General features: G+C 47.9%; 1 protein-coding gene across 4 annotated transcripts in view; it reads right to left on the bottom strand.

Annotated features, from left to right (window-relative positions):
- The window catches only part of LOC121532144 (neuron navigator 2), a 109451-nt gene that overhangs the window by 53501 nt on the left and 34023 nt on the right, over positions 1-21927 (bottom strand). For 3 of the 4 annotated variants that reach the window (XM_041837888.2, XM_041837889.2, XM_041837890.2), the window contains exons 10-12: positions 19348-19456; positions 13242-13616; positions 134-259 (exon numbers count right to left, since the gene is read on the bottom strand). In XM_041837888.2, coding sequence (XP_041693822.2) covers positions 134-259; positions 13242-13616; positions 19348-19456 — 610 coding nt within the window. The remainder of the gene's footprint in view (positions 1-133; positions 260-13241; positions 13617-19347; positions 19457-21927) is intronic. The other variant, XM_041837891.2, reaches the window with a different exon arrangement.

The raw sequence follows: 21927 nt of genomic DNA, 5'->3' as shown, positions 1-21927 counted from the left end.
AGGCCAAACCTACAGTAAACCTCTCAGTCTGGTGCTTGGTTCCTTGATAGGAACGTGTGACTGTACAGAAGCCTCACCTGACCCAGAGGAGTGAGGTGAGGGGACAGGGGAAGGGGTGGTGGTGGTGACGTACCTGTCGGTGGCGTCCCCTTGTCCCTTGGAAGTGTTGTGATGGAGTGTCTCTCGGACCACAGCCATGCCATCCGGCAGGCAGTTGAGGCGGAGTGTGTACATGCCCAGCCCACCATCCGTCATGTAGCTGCAGACACACAACACAACAGGCCTGTCTGTCACAGTCTCAGTACCTGTCTCAATCTCTGTGTCTGCCCTGTTCTCTGTCCCTGTCCCTGTCTCAGCCTCTGTCTCTGTCACAGTCACTGTCTCTGTCACTGTCACAGTCACAGTCACAGACTCGGTCTCTGTCTCTGTCTCTGTCTCTGTCTCTGTTTCTGTTTCTGTCCCTGTCTCTGTCAAAGTCACTGTCTCTGCCCATGTCTCTGTCTCTGTCCCTGTCCCTGTCTCTGTCTCTGTCTCTGTCTCTGTCCCTGTCTCTGTCTCTGTTCCTGTCTTTGTCCCTGTCTCTGTCACTGTCTCTGTCCCTGTCACTCTCCTTGTCTCTGTCACTATCTCTGTTTGTCTCTGTCTGTCTCTGTCCCTGTCTCTGTCACTGTCTCTGTCCCTGTCCCTGTCACTGTCTCTGTCACTGTCTCTGTCTCTGTCCCTATCCCTGTCCCTGTCTCTGTCCCTGTCTCTGTCTCTGTCTCTGTCACTCTCTCTGTCCCTGTCTCTGTCACTGTCACTGTCTCTGTCCCTGTCTCTGTCACTCTCTCTGTCCCTGTCTCTGTCAATGTCTCTGTCCCTGTCTCTCACTGTCCCTGTCTGTCCCTGTCTCTGTCCCTGTCACTGTCTCGATCACTGTCTCTTTCACTGTCCCTGTCTCTGTCCCTGTCTCTGTCACTGTCTCTGTCTCTGTCCCTGTCTCTGTCTCTGTCACTCTCTCTGTCCCTGTCACTGTCCTTGTCCCTGTCTCTGTCACTCTCTCTGTCCCTGTCTCTGTCCCTGTCTCTCACTGTCCCTGTCTTTGTCCCTGTCTTTGTCCCTGTCTCAGTCCCTGTCACTGTCTTGGTCACTGTCCCTGTCCCTGTCTTTGTCACTGTCTCTGTCACTGTCACTGTCTCTGTCCCTGTCTCTGTCCCTGTCACTGTCACTGTCCCTGTCACTGTCTCTGTCACTGTCTCTGTCACTGTCTCTGTCACTGTCAATGTCTCTGTCCCTGTCCCTGTTCTCTGTCTCTGTCACTGTCTCTGTCCCTGTCTCTGTCACTCTCTCTGTCCCTGTCTCTGTCCCTGTCTTTGTCCCTGTCCCTGTCTCTGTCACTGTCCCTGTCTCTGTCTTTTGTCACTGTCTCTGTCACTGTCTCTGTCTCTGTCCCTGTCCCTGTCACTGTCTCTGTCCCTGTCACTGTCTCTGTCACTGTCTCTGTCTCTGTCACTCTCTCTGTCCCTGTCTCTGTCACTGTCGCTGTCCCTGTCTCTGTCTTTGTCCCTGTCTCTGTCTATGTCCCTGTCTCTGTCCCTGTCTTTGTCACTGTCTCTGTCCCTGTCACTCTCCCTGTCTCTGTCACTGTCTCTGTTTGTCTCTGTCTGTCTCTGTCCCTGTCTCTGTCTCTGTCCCTGTCACTGTCTCTGTCACTGTCTCTAACCCTGTCTCTGTCACTGTCCCTGTCTCTGTCCCTGTCTCTGTCCCTGTCTCTGTCACTCTCTCTGTCCCTGTCTCTGTCACTGTCCCTGTCCCTGTCTCTGTCCCTGTCTCTCACTGTCCCTGTCTTTGTCCCTGTCACTGTCACTGTCCCTGTCTCTGTCCCTGTCTCTGTCACTGTCTCTGTCTCTGTCCCTGTCACTGTCTCTGTCTCTGTCCCTGTCTCTCACTGTCCCTATCTTTGTCCCTGTCTTTGTCCCTGTCTCTGTCCCTGTCACTATCTCGGTCACTGTCTTTGTCACTTTCTCTGTCACTGTACCTGTCACTGTCTGTCTCTGTCCCTGTCACTGTCTCTGTCCCTGTCTCTGTAACTCTCTCTGTCCCTGTCTCTGTCACTGTCTCTCTCTGTCCCTGTCTTTGTCCCTGTCTTTGTCCCTGTCTCTGTCCCTGTCACTGTCTCGGTCACTGTCTCTGTCACTGTCCCTGTCTTTGTCACTGTCTCTGTCCCTGTCTCTGTCTCTGTCACTGTCCCTGTCTCTGTCCCTGTCTCTGTCCCTGTCTCTGTCCCTGTCTCTGTCTCTGTCACTGTCTCTGTCTCTGTCACTGTCACTGTCTCTGTCCCTGTCCTGTCTTTGTCCCTGTCTCTGTCCCTGTCTCTGTCTATGTCTCTGTCACTGTCTCTGTCACTGTCCCTGTCTTTGTCCCTGTCTCTGTCTGTCTCTGTCCCTGTCACTGTCTCTGTCTATGTCTCTGTCACTGTCTCTGTCACTGTCTCTGTCACTGTCTCTTTCACTGTCTCTGTCTGTCTCTGTCCCTGTCTCTGTCACTGTCACTCTCTCTGTCCCTGTCTCTGTCACTGTCTCTGTCCCTGTCACTGTCTCTGTCCCTGTCTTTGTCCCTGTCTCTGTCACTGTCCTTGTCTCTGTCTTCTGTCACTGTCTCTGTCACTGTCTCTGTCTCTGTCTCTATCCCGGTCTCTGTCACTGTCTCTGTCCCTATCCCTGTCTCTGTCACTGTCCCTGTCTCTGTCTCTGTCTCTGTCCCTGTCTTTGTCACTGTCTCTGTCCCTGTCACTGTCGCTGTCGCTGTCCCTGTCACTGTCTCTGACATTGTCTCTGTCCCTGTCCCTGTCACTGTCTCTGTCCCTGTCTCTGTCCCTATCCCTGTCTCTGTCACTGTCCCTGTCTCTGTCTCTGTCACTGTCTCTGTCACTGTCTCTGTCTTCATCCCTGTCTCTGTCCCTGTCCCTGTCTCTGTCCCTGTCCCTGTCTCTGTCCCTGTCTCTGTCCCTGTCTTTGTCACTGTCTCTGTCCTTGTCACTCTCCCTGTCTCTGTCTGTCTCTGTCTCTGTCCCCTGTCTCTGTCCCTGTCTCTGTCCCTGTCTCTGTCCCTGTCTCTGTCACTCTCTCTGTCCCTGTCTCTGTCACTGTCCCTGTCCTTGTCCCTGTCTTTGTCCCTGTCTCTGTCCCTGTCACTGTCTCTGTCTCTGTCACTGTCCCTGTCACTGTCCCTGTCACTCTCTCTGTCCCTGTCTCTGTCCCTGTCTCTGTCTCTGTCTCTGTCACGGTCTCTGTTTGTTTCTGTCCCTGTCTCTGTCACTGTCTCTGTTTGTTTCTGTCACTGTCTCTGTCACAGTCCCTCTCTGTCCCTGTCTCTGTCTCTGTCTTAGTCTCTGTCTCTGTCCCTGTCTCAGTCCCTGTCTCTGTCTCGTCTCTGTTTCTGTCCCTGTCTCAGTCTCTGTCCCTGTCTCTTTCTCTGTCTCAGTTGCTGTCCCTGTCTCTGTCCCTGTCTCTGCTGTGCGTCACCATGGCAGGCTGTACTGATCCACTTCACCGACAGGATTACAACCTCAAACACATTGACTGACCTCCTGACCACTATATAGACAAACCATGAGGTATTTCATCATGAAAATGCACTGTGAGAGTCAGAGACATTTATTTGGTTCATCACTGTCTCTGTCCCTGTCTCTGTCTCTGTCCCTGTCACTGTCTCTGTCTCTGTCCCTGTCTCTCACTTGTCCCTGTCTTTGTCCCTGTCTCTGTCCCTGTCACTATCTCGGTCACTGTCTCTGTCACTGTCCCTGTCCCTGTCTTTGTCACTGTCTCTGTCACTGTCCCTGTCACTGTCTGTCTCTGTCCCTGTCACTGTCACTGTCTCTGTCCCTGTCTCTGTAACTCTCTCTGTCCCTGTCTCTGTCACTGTCTCTCTCTGTCCCTGTCTTTGTCCCTGTCTCTGTCCCTGTCACTGTCTCGGTCACTGTCTCTGTCACTGTCCCTGTCTTTGTCACTGTCTCTGTCTCTGTCTCTGTCTCTGTCTCTGTCACTGTCTCTGTCTCTGTCACTGTCACTGTCTCTGTCCCTGTCTCTGTCCCTGTCCTGTCTTTGTCCCTGTCTCTGTCTATGTCTCTGTCACTGTCTCTGTCACTGTCCCTGTCTTTGTCCCTGTCTCTGTCTGTCTCTGTCCCTGTCCCTGTCTCTGTCTATGTCTCTGTCACTGTCTCTGTCACTGTCTCTGTCACTGTCTCTTTCACTGTCTCTGTCTGTCTCTGTCTGTCTCTGTCCCTGTCCCTGTCACTGTCTCTGTCTCTGTCACTGTCACTCTCTCTGTCCCTGTCTCTGTCACTGTCTCTGTCCCTGTCACTGTCTCTGTCCCTGTCTTTGTCCCTGTCTCTGTCCTTGTCTCTGTCTTCTGTCACTGTCTCTGTCACTGTCTCTGTCACTGTCCCTGTCTCTGTCTCTGTCCCTGTCCCTATCCCTGTCTCTGTCACTGTCCCTGTCTCTGTCTCTGTCCCTGTCTTTGTCACTGTCTCTGTCCCTGTCTCTGTCACTGTCGCTGTCCCTGTCACTGTCTCTGACATTGTCTCTGTCCCTGTCCCTGTCTCTGTCCCTGTCTCTGTCCCTATCCCTGTCTCTGTCACTGTCCCTGTCTCTGTCTCGGTCTCTGTCTCTGTCTTCATCCCTGTCTCTGTCCCTGTCTCTGTCTCTGTCCCTGTCCCTGTCTCTGTCCCTGTCTCTGTCACTGTCTCTGTCACAGTCCCTGTCTCTGTCCCTGTCTTTGTCACTGTCTCTGTCCTTGTCACTCTCCCTGTCTCTGTCTGTCTCTGTCTCTGTCCCTGTCCCTGTCTCAGCCCCCCCCCCACTTGAGGGAATTTATTATTAAATATACGTACTGTAGGCTAATAATAATTGTGCCGTGCCCTCCCATGCATTTCATATACCCCTTAAGACTGAGGTCTGGCGACGGGTCTGGGTCAGGGTTTGTTAGTGTCTCAACCTAAATATCTGCAAACACTAACGTTGTTAATCCACATAGCATGCGTGTGATGTCAGAGCAAATTAGTCAGTTCAAAAAGAAAAAAGAAAATACATCCTGTCAATATATTAATAGAATATGGCACAGGCTTTCAGAATGGTCACACCATCCCTGCAGTTGGAGAGGTTGGAGTTTGACATGACTGAAGCTGGCTTGTAGACCGAAGGAATTACAACATATAAAACAAAAACGTGCCAAAGTCATCTCAGCATTGTATGCTGAGGGCGTACGAGACACTCATGCCTCCGCAGCTAGATAAACATTATCATTTGCTCTCAGTCAACACCAAGTAACTCTCCATACTTACCCATTTTCAGTTACCCATTTAGGGGGCTATTGTCATACCTTTAGCCCAGAGCAACGCCACAGGCTTACCAGTTTAGGATGAGATAAATGCATTGAGGCAGCCCCATTGAAAGCACAGCTTTACCATCATCCCTGTGACTTTACATAATCCCCAGCACGGTTTCATGCTAATCCAGGTGACACAGGGAGTGTCAGCTTGTCTTAAAGTGTGTCAGGAAATCATGGTTAACTGCCTCTCTGTTTAAAATACCACTCATAAAAGACATAAAACTGCTTCCCAAGCCTATAATACTACTTTCCTAAGATATTTATGGTATTATCACTGTAAAGCATTTTCTATCTTTAACTGTTAGGAGAGCTAACCTGATGTGGGGTTTTCTAAACCGAAAGTGTAAAAGATTATGTTACCATTGCTGTAGTGTTGTGTGTACCAGAGTAATGTATAACCATGTGTATTAATGGCTTTGGTGTGTACAGACATGACAGCTCACATATCATTGTTGAAAATATTAATTTCAGGATTAAGGAAAGCAAAAGGTTAATGTGACTACTGATTAACCTGTGCTTTGTCCTGGTTTTGTTCACTCCTTGGTTTAGTACACTAACCTCGACAAAAGGTGCAGACCCTAAACTGAAGGCACTAAAAGCCCCAAGACAAAGAGTGACACATTAAAGTGCTATACAGTGTATTCAGGAAAGTATTCAGACCCTTTTACTTTTTCCACTTTTTATGTTACAGCCTTATTCTAAAATTGATTAAATTACTTTTTTTCCTCATCAATCTACACACAATACCCCATAATGACAAAGTGAAAACAGGTTTTTAGAAATGTTTGCAAATGTATTAAAAATAAAAAACACGAATAAAAAACAGGAATACCTTATTTACATATGTATTCAGACCCTTTGCTATTAGACTCAAAATTGAGCTCAGGTGCATCCTGTTTCCATTGATCATCCTTGAGACGTTTCTACAACTTGATTGGACATGATTTGGAAAGGCCACACCTTTCTAAATAAGGTCCCACAGTTGGCAGTACATGTCAGAGCAAAAACCAAGCCATGAGGTCGAAGGAATTGTGTTGAGGCACAGATCTGGGGAAGGGTACCAAAACATTTCTGCAGCATTGAAGGTACCCAAGAACACAGTGGCCTCCATCATTCATAAATGGAAGAAGTTTGGAACCACCAAGACTTTACCTAGAGCTGGCTGCCTGGCCAAACTGAGCAATCGGGGGAGAAGGGCCTTGGTCAGGGAGGTGACCAAGAACCCGATGGTCACTCTGACAGAGCTCCAGAGTTCCTCTGTGGAGATGGGAGAACCTTCCAGAAGTAAAAGGCACATGACAGCCTGCTTGGAGTTTGCCAAAAGGCACCTAAAGGACTCTCAGACCATGAGAAACAAGATTATCTGGTCTGATGAAACCAAGATTGAAACTCTTTGGCCTGAATGCCAAGCGTCACGTCTGGAGGAAACCTGGCACCATCCCTATGGTGAAGCATGGTGGTGGCTGCATCATGCTGTGGGGATGTTTTTCAACGGCAGGGACTGGGAGACTAGTCAGGATCGAGGGAATGATGAACGGAGCAAAGTACAGAGAGATCCTTGATGAAAACCTGCTCCAGAGCGTTCAGGACCTCTGACTGGGGTGAAGGTTCACCTTCCAACAGGAAAACGACCCTAAGCACACTGCCAAGACAACGCAGGAGTGGCTTCGGGACAAGTCTCTGAATTTCCTTGAGTGGCCCAGCCAAAGCCCGGACTTGAACGCGATCGAACATCTCTGGAGAGACCTGAAAATAGCTGTGCAGAGACACTCCCCATCCAACCTGACAGAGCTTGAGAGGCTGAAATCGTTGCCAAAGGTGCTTCAACAAAGTACTGAGTAAAGGGTCTGAATACTTGTGATATTGTGATATTTCATATTTGTTTTTGCAAAATATTCTAAAAACCTGTTTTTGCTTTGTCATTATGGGGTATTGTGTGTTGATTGATGGGGGGGAAAAAAACAATTTAATCAACTTTAGAATAAGGCTGTAACGTAACAAAATGTGGAAAAAGTCAAGGGGTATGAATACTTTCCGAATGCACTGTATGTAACTCAGAATAACCTGCTAAACATTTCACTCTGGCTTTTTCACATTTAAATAGAGCATTTTTTTTGTTAAAACAAAGAAAGAAACCATCCAAAAGATTACAGTGGATTGGAATCATACCTGTCAATATTGAGCTTCTAGAAAATGCCAATCCAGCAGCAGCAGGTTGGTCAGGGGAGAAATTATTCCACTACTGAGAGGTCAACAGTGACCAGGGCTGGTTCAATACTAAAGTCGTCCTAGTCATCCAGCAAGTTCTCCTCTATTACTACCCAGTCTTCCACTGTCACTCTCTCTCCTCAACACAACAGTGTCTCTCTCCACCACTCTCATCCCTGTCAAGTCTGCCCAGATGGCCAGCCCTCTGCTGTCAAGAGGACTGATGGGTAGGTAGGAAGGAAGGGAGGAAATGCCAAGGAGCTGCAGGCTCAGGGTTTCAGGCTGAGGCAGAGTCAGAGTCAGAGCGAGAGGGCAAGGGGGGATGCGGTAAGGGTAGGGGTAAGAGGAGGGGCCGTGGTAGATGTCTTGGGGGTATGGACTGTGAGTGGAGTAGCTGATTAGAATTCATTTCCTCAGAGCATCCTCTCCTACTAACTGGAAGAGGGCTATGTTAATTAAGTCACAGGAGGTTGGTGGCACCTTAATTGGGGAGGACGGTCTCGTGGTAATGGCTGGAGCGGAATAGGTGGAATGGTATCAAATACATCAAACACATCCAGACATTATTATGAGCTGTCCTCCCCTCAGAAGCCTCCACTGAATTAAGTGTAGCCTACCCACTAACTGAGCAGACATGGAGACTAATGTGAACAATTACAATAACTTGTACAAAAATACATATAGAAGGAATCCTTACTCCCTAAAACATATATTTTTAGCAAACCTGATTATGGGCTTGTTAGTTTATAGGGTCATTCCACCAATTCGGTTAAATAAAATAAAATACAATTGTTTTTGTCACATGCTTCATAAACAACAGGTGTAGAGTAACAGTGAAATGCTTACTTACGGCCCTTCCCAACAATGCAGAGTGAAAAAAAAGAGAAATAGTAGAATAAAATGGAAGAACATAGAAAAATAACAACATGAGGAATAAATAGACAAATAATAACATTAGGAATAAATCCACAATGAGTAACGATAAGTTGGCTATATACACGGGTACCAGTACCGAGTCCATGTGCAGGCTACGAGGTCATTGAGGTAGATATGTACATATAGGTAGGGATAAAGTGACTAGGAAACGAGATAGATAATAAACAGTAACAGCAGCGTATGTGATGAGTCAAAAGAGATTAGTGCAAAACAGGATCAATGCAGATCTTCCGGGAAGCTATTGGTTAACTATTTAACTAACTATTTAGCAGTCTTTACAACGATGGTGAAAACCTGGAGAAATGTTGGGATTAAGTGGGTTAAAATCTTTCTAGAAGTGACATGTCAAAATTATGAAAAAAAGTATTTAGTCATATTAATAATCAGATTTATTGCATTTCCCATATGGTCTATATTAAAGGGTACATCATTTAATATAATAGGCTTTTACATTTCAATATTTGAGCACAATATCTACTTAACATATAAAAGGGATGCAAAAGTCCCTAATTTGGTGGAACGACCCAGTACTACTTTATGGTGAGTGATGAATGGAAGACAATCACCAACCTTAATCAAAGCACCTTTCAACTCAGAGATCAGGAAGTACCAATTACATGCAAACCCTGGCAGCACTAACATTAAAAAACAGCCGGAATTTCCTCTGATAAGCACAAGCCCTAAATAGCAGCCACATTTCCTAGTAGGGATAACTCTTTTGAGTGTTTCGAGGTCAACAGTGACTGATGTGACTGGATATATAGGCAGCTATTAAAGCTGAGTCAGACAGACCAGTTGCTGACTAACCAGCCGGACGGGTAAGAAGCCCTAACCTTTGTCAGAGGAGGGAGTCTAGCCTATTGCTTTCCTGTGAACCAACTACAGCACCCAAGTGGGAAACAAAAGATGAGTTATGATTAATTGCCTTTCGCAATGAGACACACCACAAGAGATGACTCACTGACTGGCTCAGAGTTATTAAGCAAGAAACATTTTTTAATCCAATGCAAGTAAACCAAGTATACAACAATACATTTCCAAACAGGTCAGTGGTATATAGGCTACAACTATACTATACCACAGTAGCAACCACAACCCACCTGACCATAGCACAAGGTCATAGAAGTGGTCTAATGTTGATCACTCTCGCTCTTCAATGGGCATCAAATCAATAAATTGAAGGTCCAGTTTAAATCTCTGCCAATGTTTGGGTTTAGAGATGTGTGCCTGCAGTGGGCCATCCATTAACTCTGGTTACTGAACAACAGCAGGGCCAGTTAGCCTGCAGGTCCTCAGCTGACCATTTATTTGTACTAACGTCACAAACCCCCATAAGTCACTGAACTCTCGATCACGTGAGGCCTTGGTTCAAAACAGAGTGAAACCCACTAGAGTTTACAGGTGAAGTTATTATTATGTCTGTGTTCACTCACACCCTTTGATTAGTGTGGTGGACCTATCCTTCAACAAAGTGCTATCGTAACACCAAGACATTCAGAATGAACTTGTATAAAGCCTTTCCAGAGCAGGACAAGGACCATGTTTCCACTGTCATTCTCAATTGCTTCCGGGTCCTAGAGGAAAATGGGATAATATGGATGATTGTGGTGAGCAACATCCACGTTTTCCAGCATCCAGTCCCTGTTTCAACATGAACAGTGTCGTAGTGCCCTCAAAGCTCATCTCTAAGCTAAGGACCCTGGGACTAAACACCTCCCTCTGCAACTGGATCCTGGACATCCTGACGGGCCGCCCCCAGGTGGTAAGGATAGGCAACAACAAATCTGCCCTGTTGATCCTCAACACAGGGGCCCCTAAGGGGTGCGTGCTTAGTCCCCTCCTGTACTCCCTGTTCACCCATGACTGCGTGGCCAAGCACGACTCCAAAACCATCATTAAGTTTGCAGACGACACAACGGTGGTAGGCCTGATCACCGGCAACGATGAGATAGTCTATAGGGAGGAGGTCAGAGACCTGGCAGTGTGGTGCCAGGACAACAACCTCTCCCTCAACATGAGCAAGACAAAGGAGTTGATCGTGGACTACAGGAAAAGGAGGGCCGAGCACGCCCCCATTCTCATCGACAGTGCTGTAGTGGAGCAGTTTGAGAGCTTCAAGTTCCTTGGTGTCCACATCACCAACAAACTATCATGGTACGAGCACACCAAGACAGTCGTGAAGAGGGCATGACAACGCCAAATCCCCCTCAGGAGACTGAAAAGATTTTGCATGGGTCCTCAGATCCTCAAAATGTTATACAGCTGCACCATCGAAAGCATCCTGACTGGTTGCATCATCGCCTGTTATGGCAACTGCTCGGCCTCTGACTGCAAGGCACTACAGAGGGTAATGCGTATGGCCCAGTACATCACTGGGGCCAAGCTTCATGCCATCCAGGTCCTCTAAACCAGGCGGTGTCAGAGGAAGGCCCTGAAAATTGCCAAAGACTCCAGCCATCCTAGTCATAGACTGTTCTCTCTGCTACTGCACGGCAAGCGGTACCGGAGCGCCAAGTCTAGGTCCAAAAGACTTCTTAACAGCTTCTACCCCCAAGCCATAAGACTGCTGAACAATTAATGAAATGGCCATCCGGACTATTTGCATTGACCCCCCCTTTTTTTTTTACACTGCTGCTACTCGCTGTTTATTATCTATGCATAGTCACTTTACCCCTACCTACATGTAAATATTACCTCAATTACCTTGACTAACCTGTACCCCCGCACATTAACTCGGTACCGGTACCCCCTGTATATAGCCTCGTTATTGTTATTTTATTGTTGCTCTTTCATTTTTTTACTTTAGTTTATTTAGTAAATATTTTCTTAAAACTGCATTGTTAGTTAAGGGCTTGTAAGTAAGCATTTCATGGTAAGGTCTACACCTGTTGTATTCGGCACGTGTGACAAATACAATTTGATTTGATTTGATATGATGGCAAAATAAACATCTTATTTGCTCCAATTCTAGTGAGATGAAACACACAGCATATGTGATCACATCATCTACAGAGGTATTCTGACCTGCAGTTGGCTCTGTGTCACATGATTCACCTCTCTGTGAAGAAATCGTTTTGGAATAAGACTCGCCTTAACCTCTGGTTGACTGTGTGTGAGTGTTCACGGGTGTGTTACCACAGAACCTCTGAGGCCCAGTAAAGAGAAGGAGAAGACTAAAATCAGCCTTGGACCAGCATTGTTTCTCTAGGAGTGCATGTTGTATATGAATAGAAGAGACTTGTGTAAATTATGAGAGCGCTCACTGTCTCATGTCATCTCAATGCTGAGGAGAATATTTCCCATGACCTGCTTTCTCTCTAGGGCACAAAGGCCAGATTATTTTTAAATCAAACTCTCTTCGACTTTACCCTGATCTGAACAAGCATGCCCATCGACACACAGTCCAATCAGAATCCCACCAGAAATAAACTGTGGAGAATCCATGTGTATCCAACCTCATACTGGGAATCTGGGATGTCCCTCTGTGGTAAACAAACAAGTAGACACTCTGTGAAACTCCATAAGCATGTGTAATGCCTTGATCACACTGACAGCGACATTGCATTTTGGTACACCAGAAGTACATTCATTCAACGCTGTGTTTGCCTTGCAGCATTGCTTTGCAGAGGCAGTTGCAGTGCGTTCTGTGTGGTGCATGCGTTGGATTTATCGAACGTATGCATCAAACTGTATGTGTAGACGGCTTGACAGAAATGGTAGCAGAAGGTGAATGTTGAACTTTTGTTGCTCATATAACCAGATGATGCTGTGTACCATTTTACGCAATTACGCTGTCGGTGTGATCGAGGTGTAAGGATTTATGAATGGAAAATAGCTCTTTGTTACCATATTCCCATGTATCTTTGCTTCAATGTCAAGGTTGTACCCACAGCCAAGACAATGAAGGCTAGTGGTTCATGTACACATTGTATTTATACTGCCAAAAACAGTTACTACTTTTCATAAGTTAGCAATGCACAGAAAAAGCATGACACCAAATAACTATTGTCTGCTTTGTCAGTAGGCATATATGATTATATCATGTTAGCTTGTGGTTGGCCACTTATGGCATGGCTATGAGGGTGTCTGGTTGGATGTGTCGAGAGATATGATCAGAATAATTCTGCATGTGAAAGCACATTTAAAAATAGATTTCCGTCTATAAGAACCCTGCTAACTTGCACTCATTTCTTTGACAGCTTTCCGAATAAGACAGCATGTTATCAAGCTATGTTCCAAATGAAAGATGATGGCTGATATCTCAAGTGATCTCCCATCTATCGCTGTCACAGACTCAGGGGTTTTCTCTAAGCTACTACTGACAAATGAGAGACATTAGCAGAGAGGACTGCCAGACACTCGAACACTGCCATCTAGTGGCAATAAAACAGAAAACTGAGACATTCATTAATTGCGCCACATCACTGTAGTGTAGCAGTGCATTCAAAGCAGGGTTAGGCCTACTGCTTTCCCCTGGTTCCCTTTGCCAGTTGAGTAGACAAAAGTACAAATACGGATGATTGTGGTGAGCAACATCCAAGTTTTCCAGCATCCAGTCCCTGTTTCAAGGATGAATGCTAAAGGATGAAGAGTTCACTTATATGTCTTTCATATCATAAGTAATCTCCCTTGACTAACAAATCAGTGAAGATGTTTTTTTATTTTGTGCGCTCTGGGTTAGATACATTTCCTGTCTTAACGGTAATATCGGCCATGCTGTGTGCACTCACCCACTGGTGACTTTGTCCATGTGGATGTTCTTCCCTATCACGTCCCCATCGCTCATGTACCCTGTGGTCTCTATGGCAATGCCCTCCAGCTCCTCCATCTTGTCTGACAGGTCACACACAGAGTTACTCTCCTGTCCTGGTGTCTGCCTGCTGCGGAGGTAGCGCCCCCCCTCTGGGCTCACCATGCCACTGGCGCTGCCCCGCGTCACCACTGTGTACCCATTCCCCACAGAGGGGGCGTCGCCTGCCTGCAGACGTGGGCTGGAGGGGCCCAGTCGCCAGGGCAGCACTGGGTTGGGGCGGGGGGACAGGTTGAGCATGCCTCTTATGCTGATCTCGGAGGTGACACTGCTGTCGAAGGTGGTCTCTAGGGTGCTGGGGAGAGAGAGAGAGGGAGAGAGAGATGGAGAGAGAGAGGGAGAGAGACGGAGAAAGATAGGGGGGCGAGGAAGGATGGGGTGGGTCAGGAGTCACCACTAACTCTCACTGTGACAACACACTGCAGATCAGAATACTGAACTACACTCCCTCTCACTGTGAAAACACACTACAGATCAGAATACTGAACTACACTCCCTCTCACTGTGACAACACACTACAGATCAGAATACTGAACTACACTCCCTCTCACTGTGAAAACACACTGCAGATCAGAATACTGAACTACACTCCCTCTCACTGTGAAAACACACTACAGATCAGAATACTGAACTACACTCCCTCTCACTGTGACAACACACTACAGATCAGAATACTGAACTACACTCCCTCTCACTGTGAAAACACACTACAGATCAGAATACTGAACTACACTCCCTCTCACTGTGACAACACACTGCAGATCAGAATACTGAACTACACTCCCTCTCACTGTGAAAACACACTACAGATCAGAATACTGAACTACACTCCCTCTCACTGTGACAACACACTGCAGATCAGAATACTGAACTACACTCCCTTCACCTGGGACACACACCAACAGATCAGAATACTGAACTACACTCCCTCTCACTGTGAAAAACACACTACAGATCAGAATACTGAACTACACTCCCTCTCACTGTGACAACACACTGCAGATCAGAATACTGAACTACACTCCCTCTCACTGTGAAAACACACTGCAGATCAGAATACTGAACTACACTCCCTCTCACTGTGACAACACACTACAGATCAGAATACTGAACTACACTCCCTCTCACTGTGAAAACACACTGCAGATCAGAATACTGAACTACACTCCCTCTCACTGTGACAACACACTACAGATCAGAATACTGAACTACACTCCCTCTCACTGTGAAAACACACTGCAGATCAGAATACTGAACTACACTCCCTCTCACTGTGAAAACACACTGCAGATCAGAATACTGAAGTACACTCCCTCTCACTGTGACAACACACTACAGATCAGAATACTGAACTACACTCCCTCTCACTGTGAAAACACACTGCAGATCAGAATACTGAACTACACTCCCTCTCACTGTGACAACACACTACAGATCAGAATACTGAACTACACTCCCTCTCACTGTGAAAACACACTACAGATCAGAATACTGAACTACACTCCCTCTCACTGTGAAAACACACTACAGATCAGAATACTGAACTACACTCCCTCTCACTGTGACAACACACTGCAGATCAGAATACTGAACTACACTCCCTCTCACTGTGAAAACACACTACAGATCAGAATACTGAACTACACTCCCTCTCACTGTGACAACACACTGCAGATCAGAATACTGAACTACACTCCCTCTCACTGTGACAACACACTGCAGATCAGAATACTGAACTACACTCCCTCTCACTGTGAAAACACACTACAGATCAGAATACTGAACTACACTCCCTCTCACTGTGAAAACACACTGCAGATCAGAATACTGAACTACAAAGCAACACATTCAACATACAAAACAATAGATATAAGGGAAGGAGAGAGGTCTAAGAGATGAGCCACTCCAGCATGAAAAGCTAACTACATTAACATGCACTTATCTACAATTAAAATGTTTGTTCTGACTGAACAATCCTACTAGTTGAATTGCATGATTCACTATCATATGATGCTAAAGTGAGTAGAAATCCTTTGGGCATTGTAGAACAGCCCACCAGGAGTGCTTTTCATGTTTTTTCTCCTCTTTTATCGACTTGGGAGACAAAAGCAGCTTTTAACCTCGTGCTGGCTGACCACAGGGATCCACTCAACCCCTCCAAGCGGATTACACGGCTGGGCTCAAGACGAGGTGACTGGGCAACAAATCAGATTCATCAGATTCATCAGAGATAAAAGAGGATGTCTCCACATCAACATCTGATCTACCAGTCCAACTGCCAATCAGACTAAAGCCTTTAGAGACCAAGGCAGACTCTGTCATGTAGACAAGCTGGAATCCAAATGGTTCACATGCCACAAATAATGGTCCTCATTTTGAATGCTTCTTTCCCACATCAATCAAAATGACCGTCATGTTTAAATTTAACCCTGGTGTTCTTTTGCCCTTGTTACTAGATCACTGATGCATTACTGAGTGAAGTCAGGAACAGCCATAACATTGAATCATGTTTGGGAATTGCGGAGCCAAACCACTGAAATGAACCTCTCCTTCCATCAGAGCAATACAAATGAATACATCAGAAACACACACACGCACGCGCACGCACACACGATACATGCACGCACGCACACACACACAAACAAACAAACAAACAAACAAACAAACAAACACACTGTGATGTCACGAGAGGCTGTGTCCTGGAGGGACGTTACATCCCCCTGAGGTGGCTGCAAACCCAGACAGCTATGGCTCCATCTGCTGGTATGGTCGGGAACTCCACCCCTCTATGGCCAATCTTCCCACGCAGCTGAAACAAATGAGGAGCTGATGAGCTGAAGGTTTGGGAAGTGAAGAGACACAGTCTCCAACCTGGGCTCTCTGGAGGACAAGAGTGCTGCACGTCCACTTCCATGAGGAATATAAGGATTTGGAGATACTTACCTTTGGGAAATACTCACCTTTGGATATATGCACCTGTGGAAATACGTGAGAGACATTTGGAAGGACTTTTTGCTGGGTTGGCCACTAGCTGCAACGTGGACTACAGTAAGGCTGGGGAAAAGTTATCTGAGCGAGTGAGAATTATGATTTTGGATGTGGAAGAGACATCCCTGAACTGTTAACCCTTAAAGAGCCACAAGAGAACAGAATTTTGTTATATTTTCGTTAATTTCCCAAGACCTATAATAAAATCCTTGTTTTGTTTGAACCTTGTCTCCTTGCACTACTTGAGCAATCCCGCTGAAAGCTGTGTAGCCTCTCGTGACATCACAGATGGTGGAGAATACGGGCACGCTCAAGCGTTAATAGTGCATGTCAGAGGAGGATACCGAAGGTTTGATCACCCAGTTTTTCCAAGTTGGCCGTAGGCTCCCCGCCGACTGAAATGGAGGACATATTGAAAGCCCTTGTTGCTGGCCAGCAAGCCCAGATGCAAGCAACGTGGCTCTCTTGGAGGAGCAAAGAAAGCCAACCTTCTGAAGGCAGAGGGAATTGCAGTTGCAGAGACAGAGGGTGGTCCAAAATACCCGCCCAATAAAGGCAAGTGACTTTATATCTAAGATGGGAGCTACCGATGACATTGAGGCATACCTGCATGCATTTGAGGCCACGGCCACTAGGGAAGCCTGGCCCAAGCAACAGTGGGTTGGTCTGTTAGCCCCCTTTCTAACCGGGGAAGCGCTGAATGCTGTCCGGGACCTGGGCCCTGACCAGGTTACTGACTATGATGCCCTGAAGTCTGAGATCCTCAGCAGATATGGACTCACAAAGTTTGGTATGGCCCAGCGCTTTCACAGTTGGACCTTCCAAACAGACCAACCTCCTCGGGCGCAGATGCATGAACTTGTCCGAATCGCAAGGAAATGGCTGGATCCGCAGAGGAATACAGCAGCGGCGGTGGTGGAGGCCGTTGTGGTGGATCGTTACCTACGCCCCCTGCCTTATGAGGCAAAACGGTTCATCAGTCAACAGGCCTTGACCACGGCTGATCTGACCGTGGAAGCTGTGGAAAAGTACCAGGCCACAGCGGAGATGCTGAATGCTTCCCGGAAAAACCCCAGGAGTGCGGCCCCACCGCAAATGGGGAAAACCCGTCCAAAGGACCCCCAAGGTCTCGAACCCAGCCACGTCAGGACTTAGCCCGGCTCAGGGGGAGCCAGAAACCAGGCGGGTCCAAGAAGAGTACACCAGGAGGGGGGAAACTCGACAGTGTTACCGGTGTGGGGAGATGGGACATATCTCCTGGCAGTGTGGGAAACCAGCCGATGAACCTATGCCCACTGCGAGTCCTCCAGCTCAGCACCCACACACCGTTTTGCCTCGCTCTTGGGAGTCGTAGATGGCGGCCCAGATCGACCCCCCACCTGCCCGGTAACTGTGAATCACCATGATGTGGAGGCCTTACTGGATTCTGGTAGCCGGGCCACCCTGGTGCGTAAGGATTTGGTGGGCCCAACGTGTCTGACCCCGGGGAAAGTCCTCCCAGTTTCCTGTGTCCATGGGGACACCAGAGAATACCCCATTACTGAACTTACAATGACCAGCACACGGGGAACCATACACACGGCAAGCGGGGGTGGTTGATTCCCTCCCCGTCCCTGTCCTAATTGGCCGAGACTGCCCAGCCTTTTACCCACTCTGGAGAGAGTCTCAGGAGAGGATAACCCGAGTACCTCGGAAACGGAGAGGCAAGACTCATCCTGGGAAGGCTCCGGTGCAATCCTCCGAGTTACTCACTCCCGCCCGGGCGTCGGATAGGGATGGCAGGTGCCCAGACCGACACAGAGACGGAGCTACAGGGAATCTGGACAAAGAACTGTCTGGTCTGAAGGGGGACCGCTGAGAGGTATCGTTGGTTAAAGCAACAGTTAGACATGAAGACAGAAGAGTTAGATATCCTCCAGGCTAAACTCCAACAGAGCTCCTTCCTAAGCAACAGGAGGAGCTGGAGAGGCTGCGCAGGACCATCGAGGAGTGTGAGGAGACCCTGCGCAGTAGTAAGGAGGTCCAGAAGAAGGCAGAGGAGAAGTACAAGGTGTTGGAGAACAAGATGAAGAATGCGGAGGCAGAGAGAGAGAAGGAACTGAAAGCTGCTCAACAGAAGCTAAACTCTGCTAAAACCAAGGCTGATGCGTTCAGTAAGAAACTCAAGGAGAGACAACAGGAGGCTGAGTCCCTGGTCCTAGAGTTGGAGGAGTTGAAGAGAGAGCAGTCTGGCAAGCACCACGGCAATGCGGACGCCCTCTCCCGGCGTGATGCCTTCTTCCGCTGCCTTTACCCGGCGAGGGACGTCGGTCCCGAGGGGGGATGTGTGTGTCACGAGAGGCTGTGTCCTGGAGGACGTTACATCCCCCTGAGGTGGCTGCAAACCCAGACAGCTGTGGCTCCATCTGCTGGTATGGTCGGGAACTCCACCCCTCTATGGCCAATCTTCCCACGCAGCTGAAACAAATGAGGAGCTGATGAGCTGAAGGTTTGGGAAGTGAAGAGACACAGTCTCCAACCTGGGCTCTCTGGAGGACAAGAGTGCTGCACGTCCACTTCCATGAGGAATATAAGGATTTGGAGATACTTACCTTTGGGAAATACTCACCTTTGGATATATGCACCTGTGGAAATACGTGAGAGACATTTGGAAGGACTTTTTGCTGGGTTGGCCACTAGCTGCAACGTGGACTACAGTAAGGCTGGGGAAAAGTTATCTGAGCGAGTGAGAATTATGATTTTGGATGTGGAAGAGACATCCCTGAACTGTTAACCCTTAAAGAGCCACAAGAGAACAGAATTTTGTTATATTTTCGTTAATTTCCCAAGACCTATAATAAAATCCTTGTTTTGTTTGAACCTTGTCTCCTTGCACTACTTGAGCAATCCCGCTGAAAGCTGTGTAGCCTCTCGTGACATCACAACACATACACACACACACACACACACACACAAACACACACAAAAACACACACACACACACACACACACACACACACACACACACATATGGTGCAGAAGCAAGGTCAAGGACATACCTGTGGCTAATCTGTGTTCCCCTCAGGCTGGACATGGTCTCCTCCAGGTTCTGCCTCAAATCTGCAATGTCCTTCACCGTCCGCAACCGCCTGGCCTCAGGGTCTTCACCTAGGAGTAGGGGAGGGGGGTCTGTTAGAGAAACAGCTGCTACGTCAAACAACACACGGCACAGGCTGGTCAGTACATCCTCAGAAATGTGCATCTTTCCTGCAAAGATATCCACTAACACTTGAAAGGGACCATTCACAACAAGAGGGTCCTAAACATTACATACCGTACTGTAGCCAATCAAAGCCCAAACCAGAAAAAACATGTGTACAAAATACTCCATATGAATTCTGGATGCTTTTGAGGAAAGGAAACATTAGAAAAAGTCCTTCACATCAGTCAGAACAGGGTTTTTCATCCTGGTGCTGTACAGGACAGTATAAGTGTTGGGAAGGAGAAAAGCTCAGCCCACTAATTCACCCAAAGCCTTTTTCCAAATAAAAATGAGCCGTAGGTGAGTGGAGGGTTTTGCTTGGCAGATTCAAATGTATTTGCCTATTGCCCCCCCCCCATCAGTCAAGGCACTCCCAGTCAAGGCATTCCAGGGGGGCTTGGAGGGAGCCCAAACGAGCCCATTCACAGGGCTAAACCAGCCCTTTACAACGCCCCTAAATCCTTACAGGCAGCTATGCTTTAAGAGCAGCCCTTTGATGGAGGGTTTGTATAACTTTTCTCCTGTTTTAAAGCTGACCTCCCTTGATGAAGTCCCATTTCACGTCAGTTTCACTGCGAATGTAACAAAGAGAGCTGACAGAATGTTTAGCGAGCAGAAAAAAAGGGAACATACTCTGAACGCTTTGAGAGCATTAACAAACATATTGTTCTGCTAGTGAATGAAGCGCGTCTAGTCCAAGAGGTCTGGGACATTAAAAGATAAGCAGCGCCGAAGACGAAACTAGATGGTCAGCCAGTGAGCCAAACACCTCTGTGGTGGAGAGACCAGGAAGTGGACATACAGAGTGCTGTGACCCTGTGACCCTGAGACAGACTGCCAGGAGGTCAGAGGTCAGAGCCAAACGTGTGACCGAGGGTCCGAGCGGAGCCGGCCTAGGTGCACTGGGCGGATCGCTCAACTCAATGAGGAGACCCCCCCACACACATGCACACACACAAACACTTACTGTCATGTTTCTCATATATGTCCAGCATAGTGAGGGGGATCTCCTCATTGAGTTGAGCGATGCCGTCCCAGACACAGGTCTGCTGCAGGTGCACCTAGTACAGCCGGCTCCGCCTCTTACTGGACACCTCCACATTGTTCTCCTCCCAGGTCACACGTTTGGCTCTGACCTCTGACCTCCTGGCAGTCTGTCTCAGGGTCACAGGGTCACAGCACTCTGTATGTCCACTTCCTGGTCTCTCCACCACAGAGGTGTTTGGCTCACTGGCTGACCATCTAGTTTCGTCTGGGGTTGGTCTGTTGGGGATGTGACAGGGCGGCTGGTTGTGCTGGCTGGAGCCCCCCAGGGTAATGCTGCCCAGAGACAGCCTGGTTCTGCTCCTGTCTCGGCTGGGTGAGGAGTCATTGCTGCTACCACTCTTACCGACACCCTCCCCACTTCTGTGAGGAAGCATGTCTTCTCTCTCCATGTAGTCCTTACTAGTTGCTCCAACTCTTTGACACTTTGCTAAATCCTGTCCGGGATTGCCACATCCTCTCCATGACACGTTATGTTTCCGATCGGAACAGAGGGTAAGTAGATGCTTGTTTTCTAAGAAAATCCTTCAGCCCCGAAGTGACAGAAAGAAAGTGATGTAGCTGACACACCTACCCCAGCGCTGCCCACTCCTCCTGTGGCGACTGGTTTTTCTTTCCTCAGTGATGGAAGAAGGGAGAAAGGCCTATCCAGTCATCCACAACACACTCACACACAGTGGTGAGGAGCCTTGGCATCTCCATGACATCCACAACACACTCACACACAGTGGTGAGGAGCCTTGGCATCTCCATGACATCTACAACACACTCACACACAGTGGTGAGGAGCCTTGGCATCTCCATGACATCCACAACACACTCACACACAGTGGTGAGGAGCCTTGGCATCTCCATGACATAAAACATCACACAGTGGTGAGGAGCCTGGCATCTCCATGACACACAACACACTCACACACAGTGGTGAGGAGCCTTGGCATCTCCATGACACACAACACACTCACACAGTGGTGAGGAGCCTTGGCATCTCCATGACATCCACAACACACTCACACACAGTGGTGAGGAGCCTTGGCATCTCCATGACATCCACAACACACTCACACACAGTGGTGAAGAGCCTTGGCATCTCCATGACATCCACAGCCTTTAACATGCAGATGAGCTCTTTCTGTTCCATTCAGTCAGGACCTGGCCTTTTCTCTCCCTCCTGGCTGCCATGGTAGACACAGAGACACAGAGCCCTGGCTGAGGCTGCCTCAGGACAAAACTCCATCACTTCACCAGTCAACTCCAGGGTCAAATCAAGCCTCTCTCTCCACACTCTCTCAACGAGTCATGCAATTCATACAAAGCTCAATAATAATCCAGT

Source organism: Coregonus clupeaformis, chromosome 19 (genome assembly GCF_020615455.1).
Source record: "Coregonus clupeaformis isolate EN_2021a chromosome 19, ASM2061545v1, whole genome shotgun sequence".
Lineage (NCBI taxonomy): Eukaryota > Metazoa > Chordata > Actinopteri > Salmoniformes > Salmonidae > Coregonus > Coregonus clupeaformis.
Note: the sequence above shows the minus strand (reverse complement) of the source record. Positions and strands in the feature narration are given on the sequence as shown.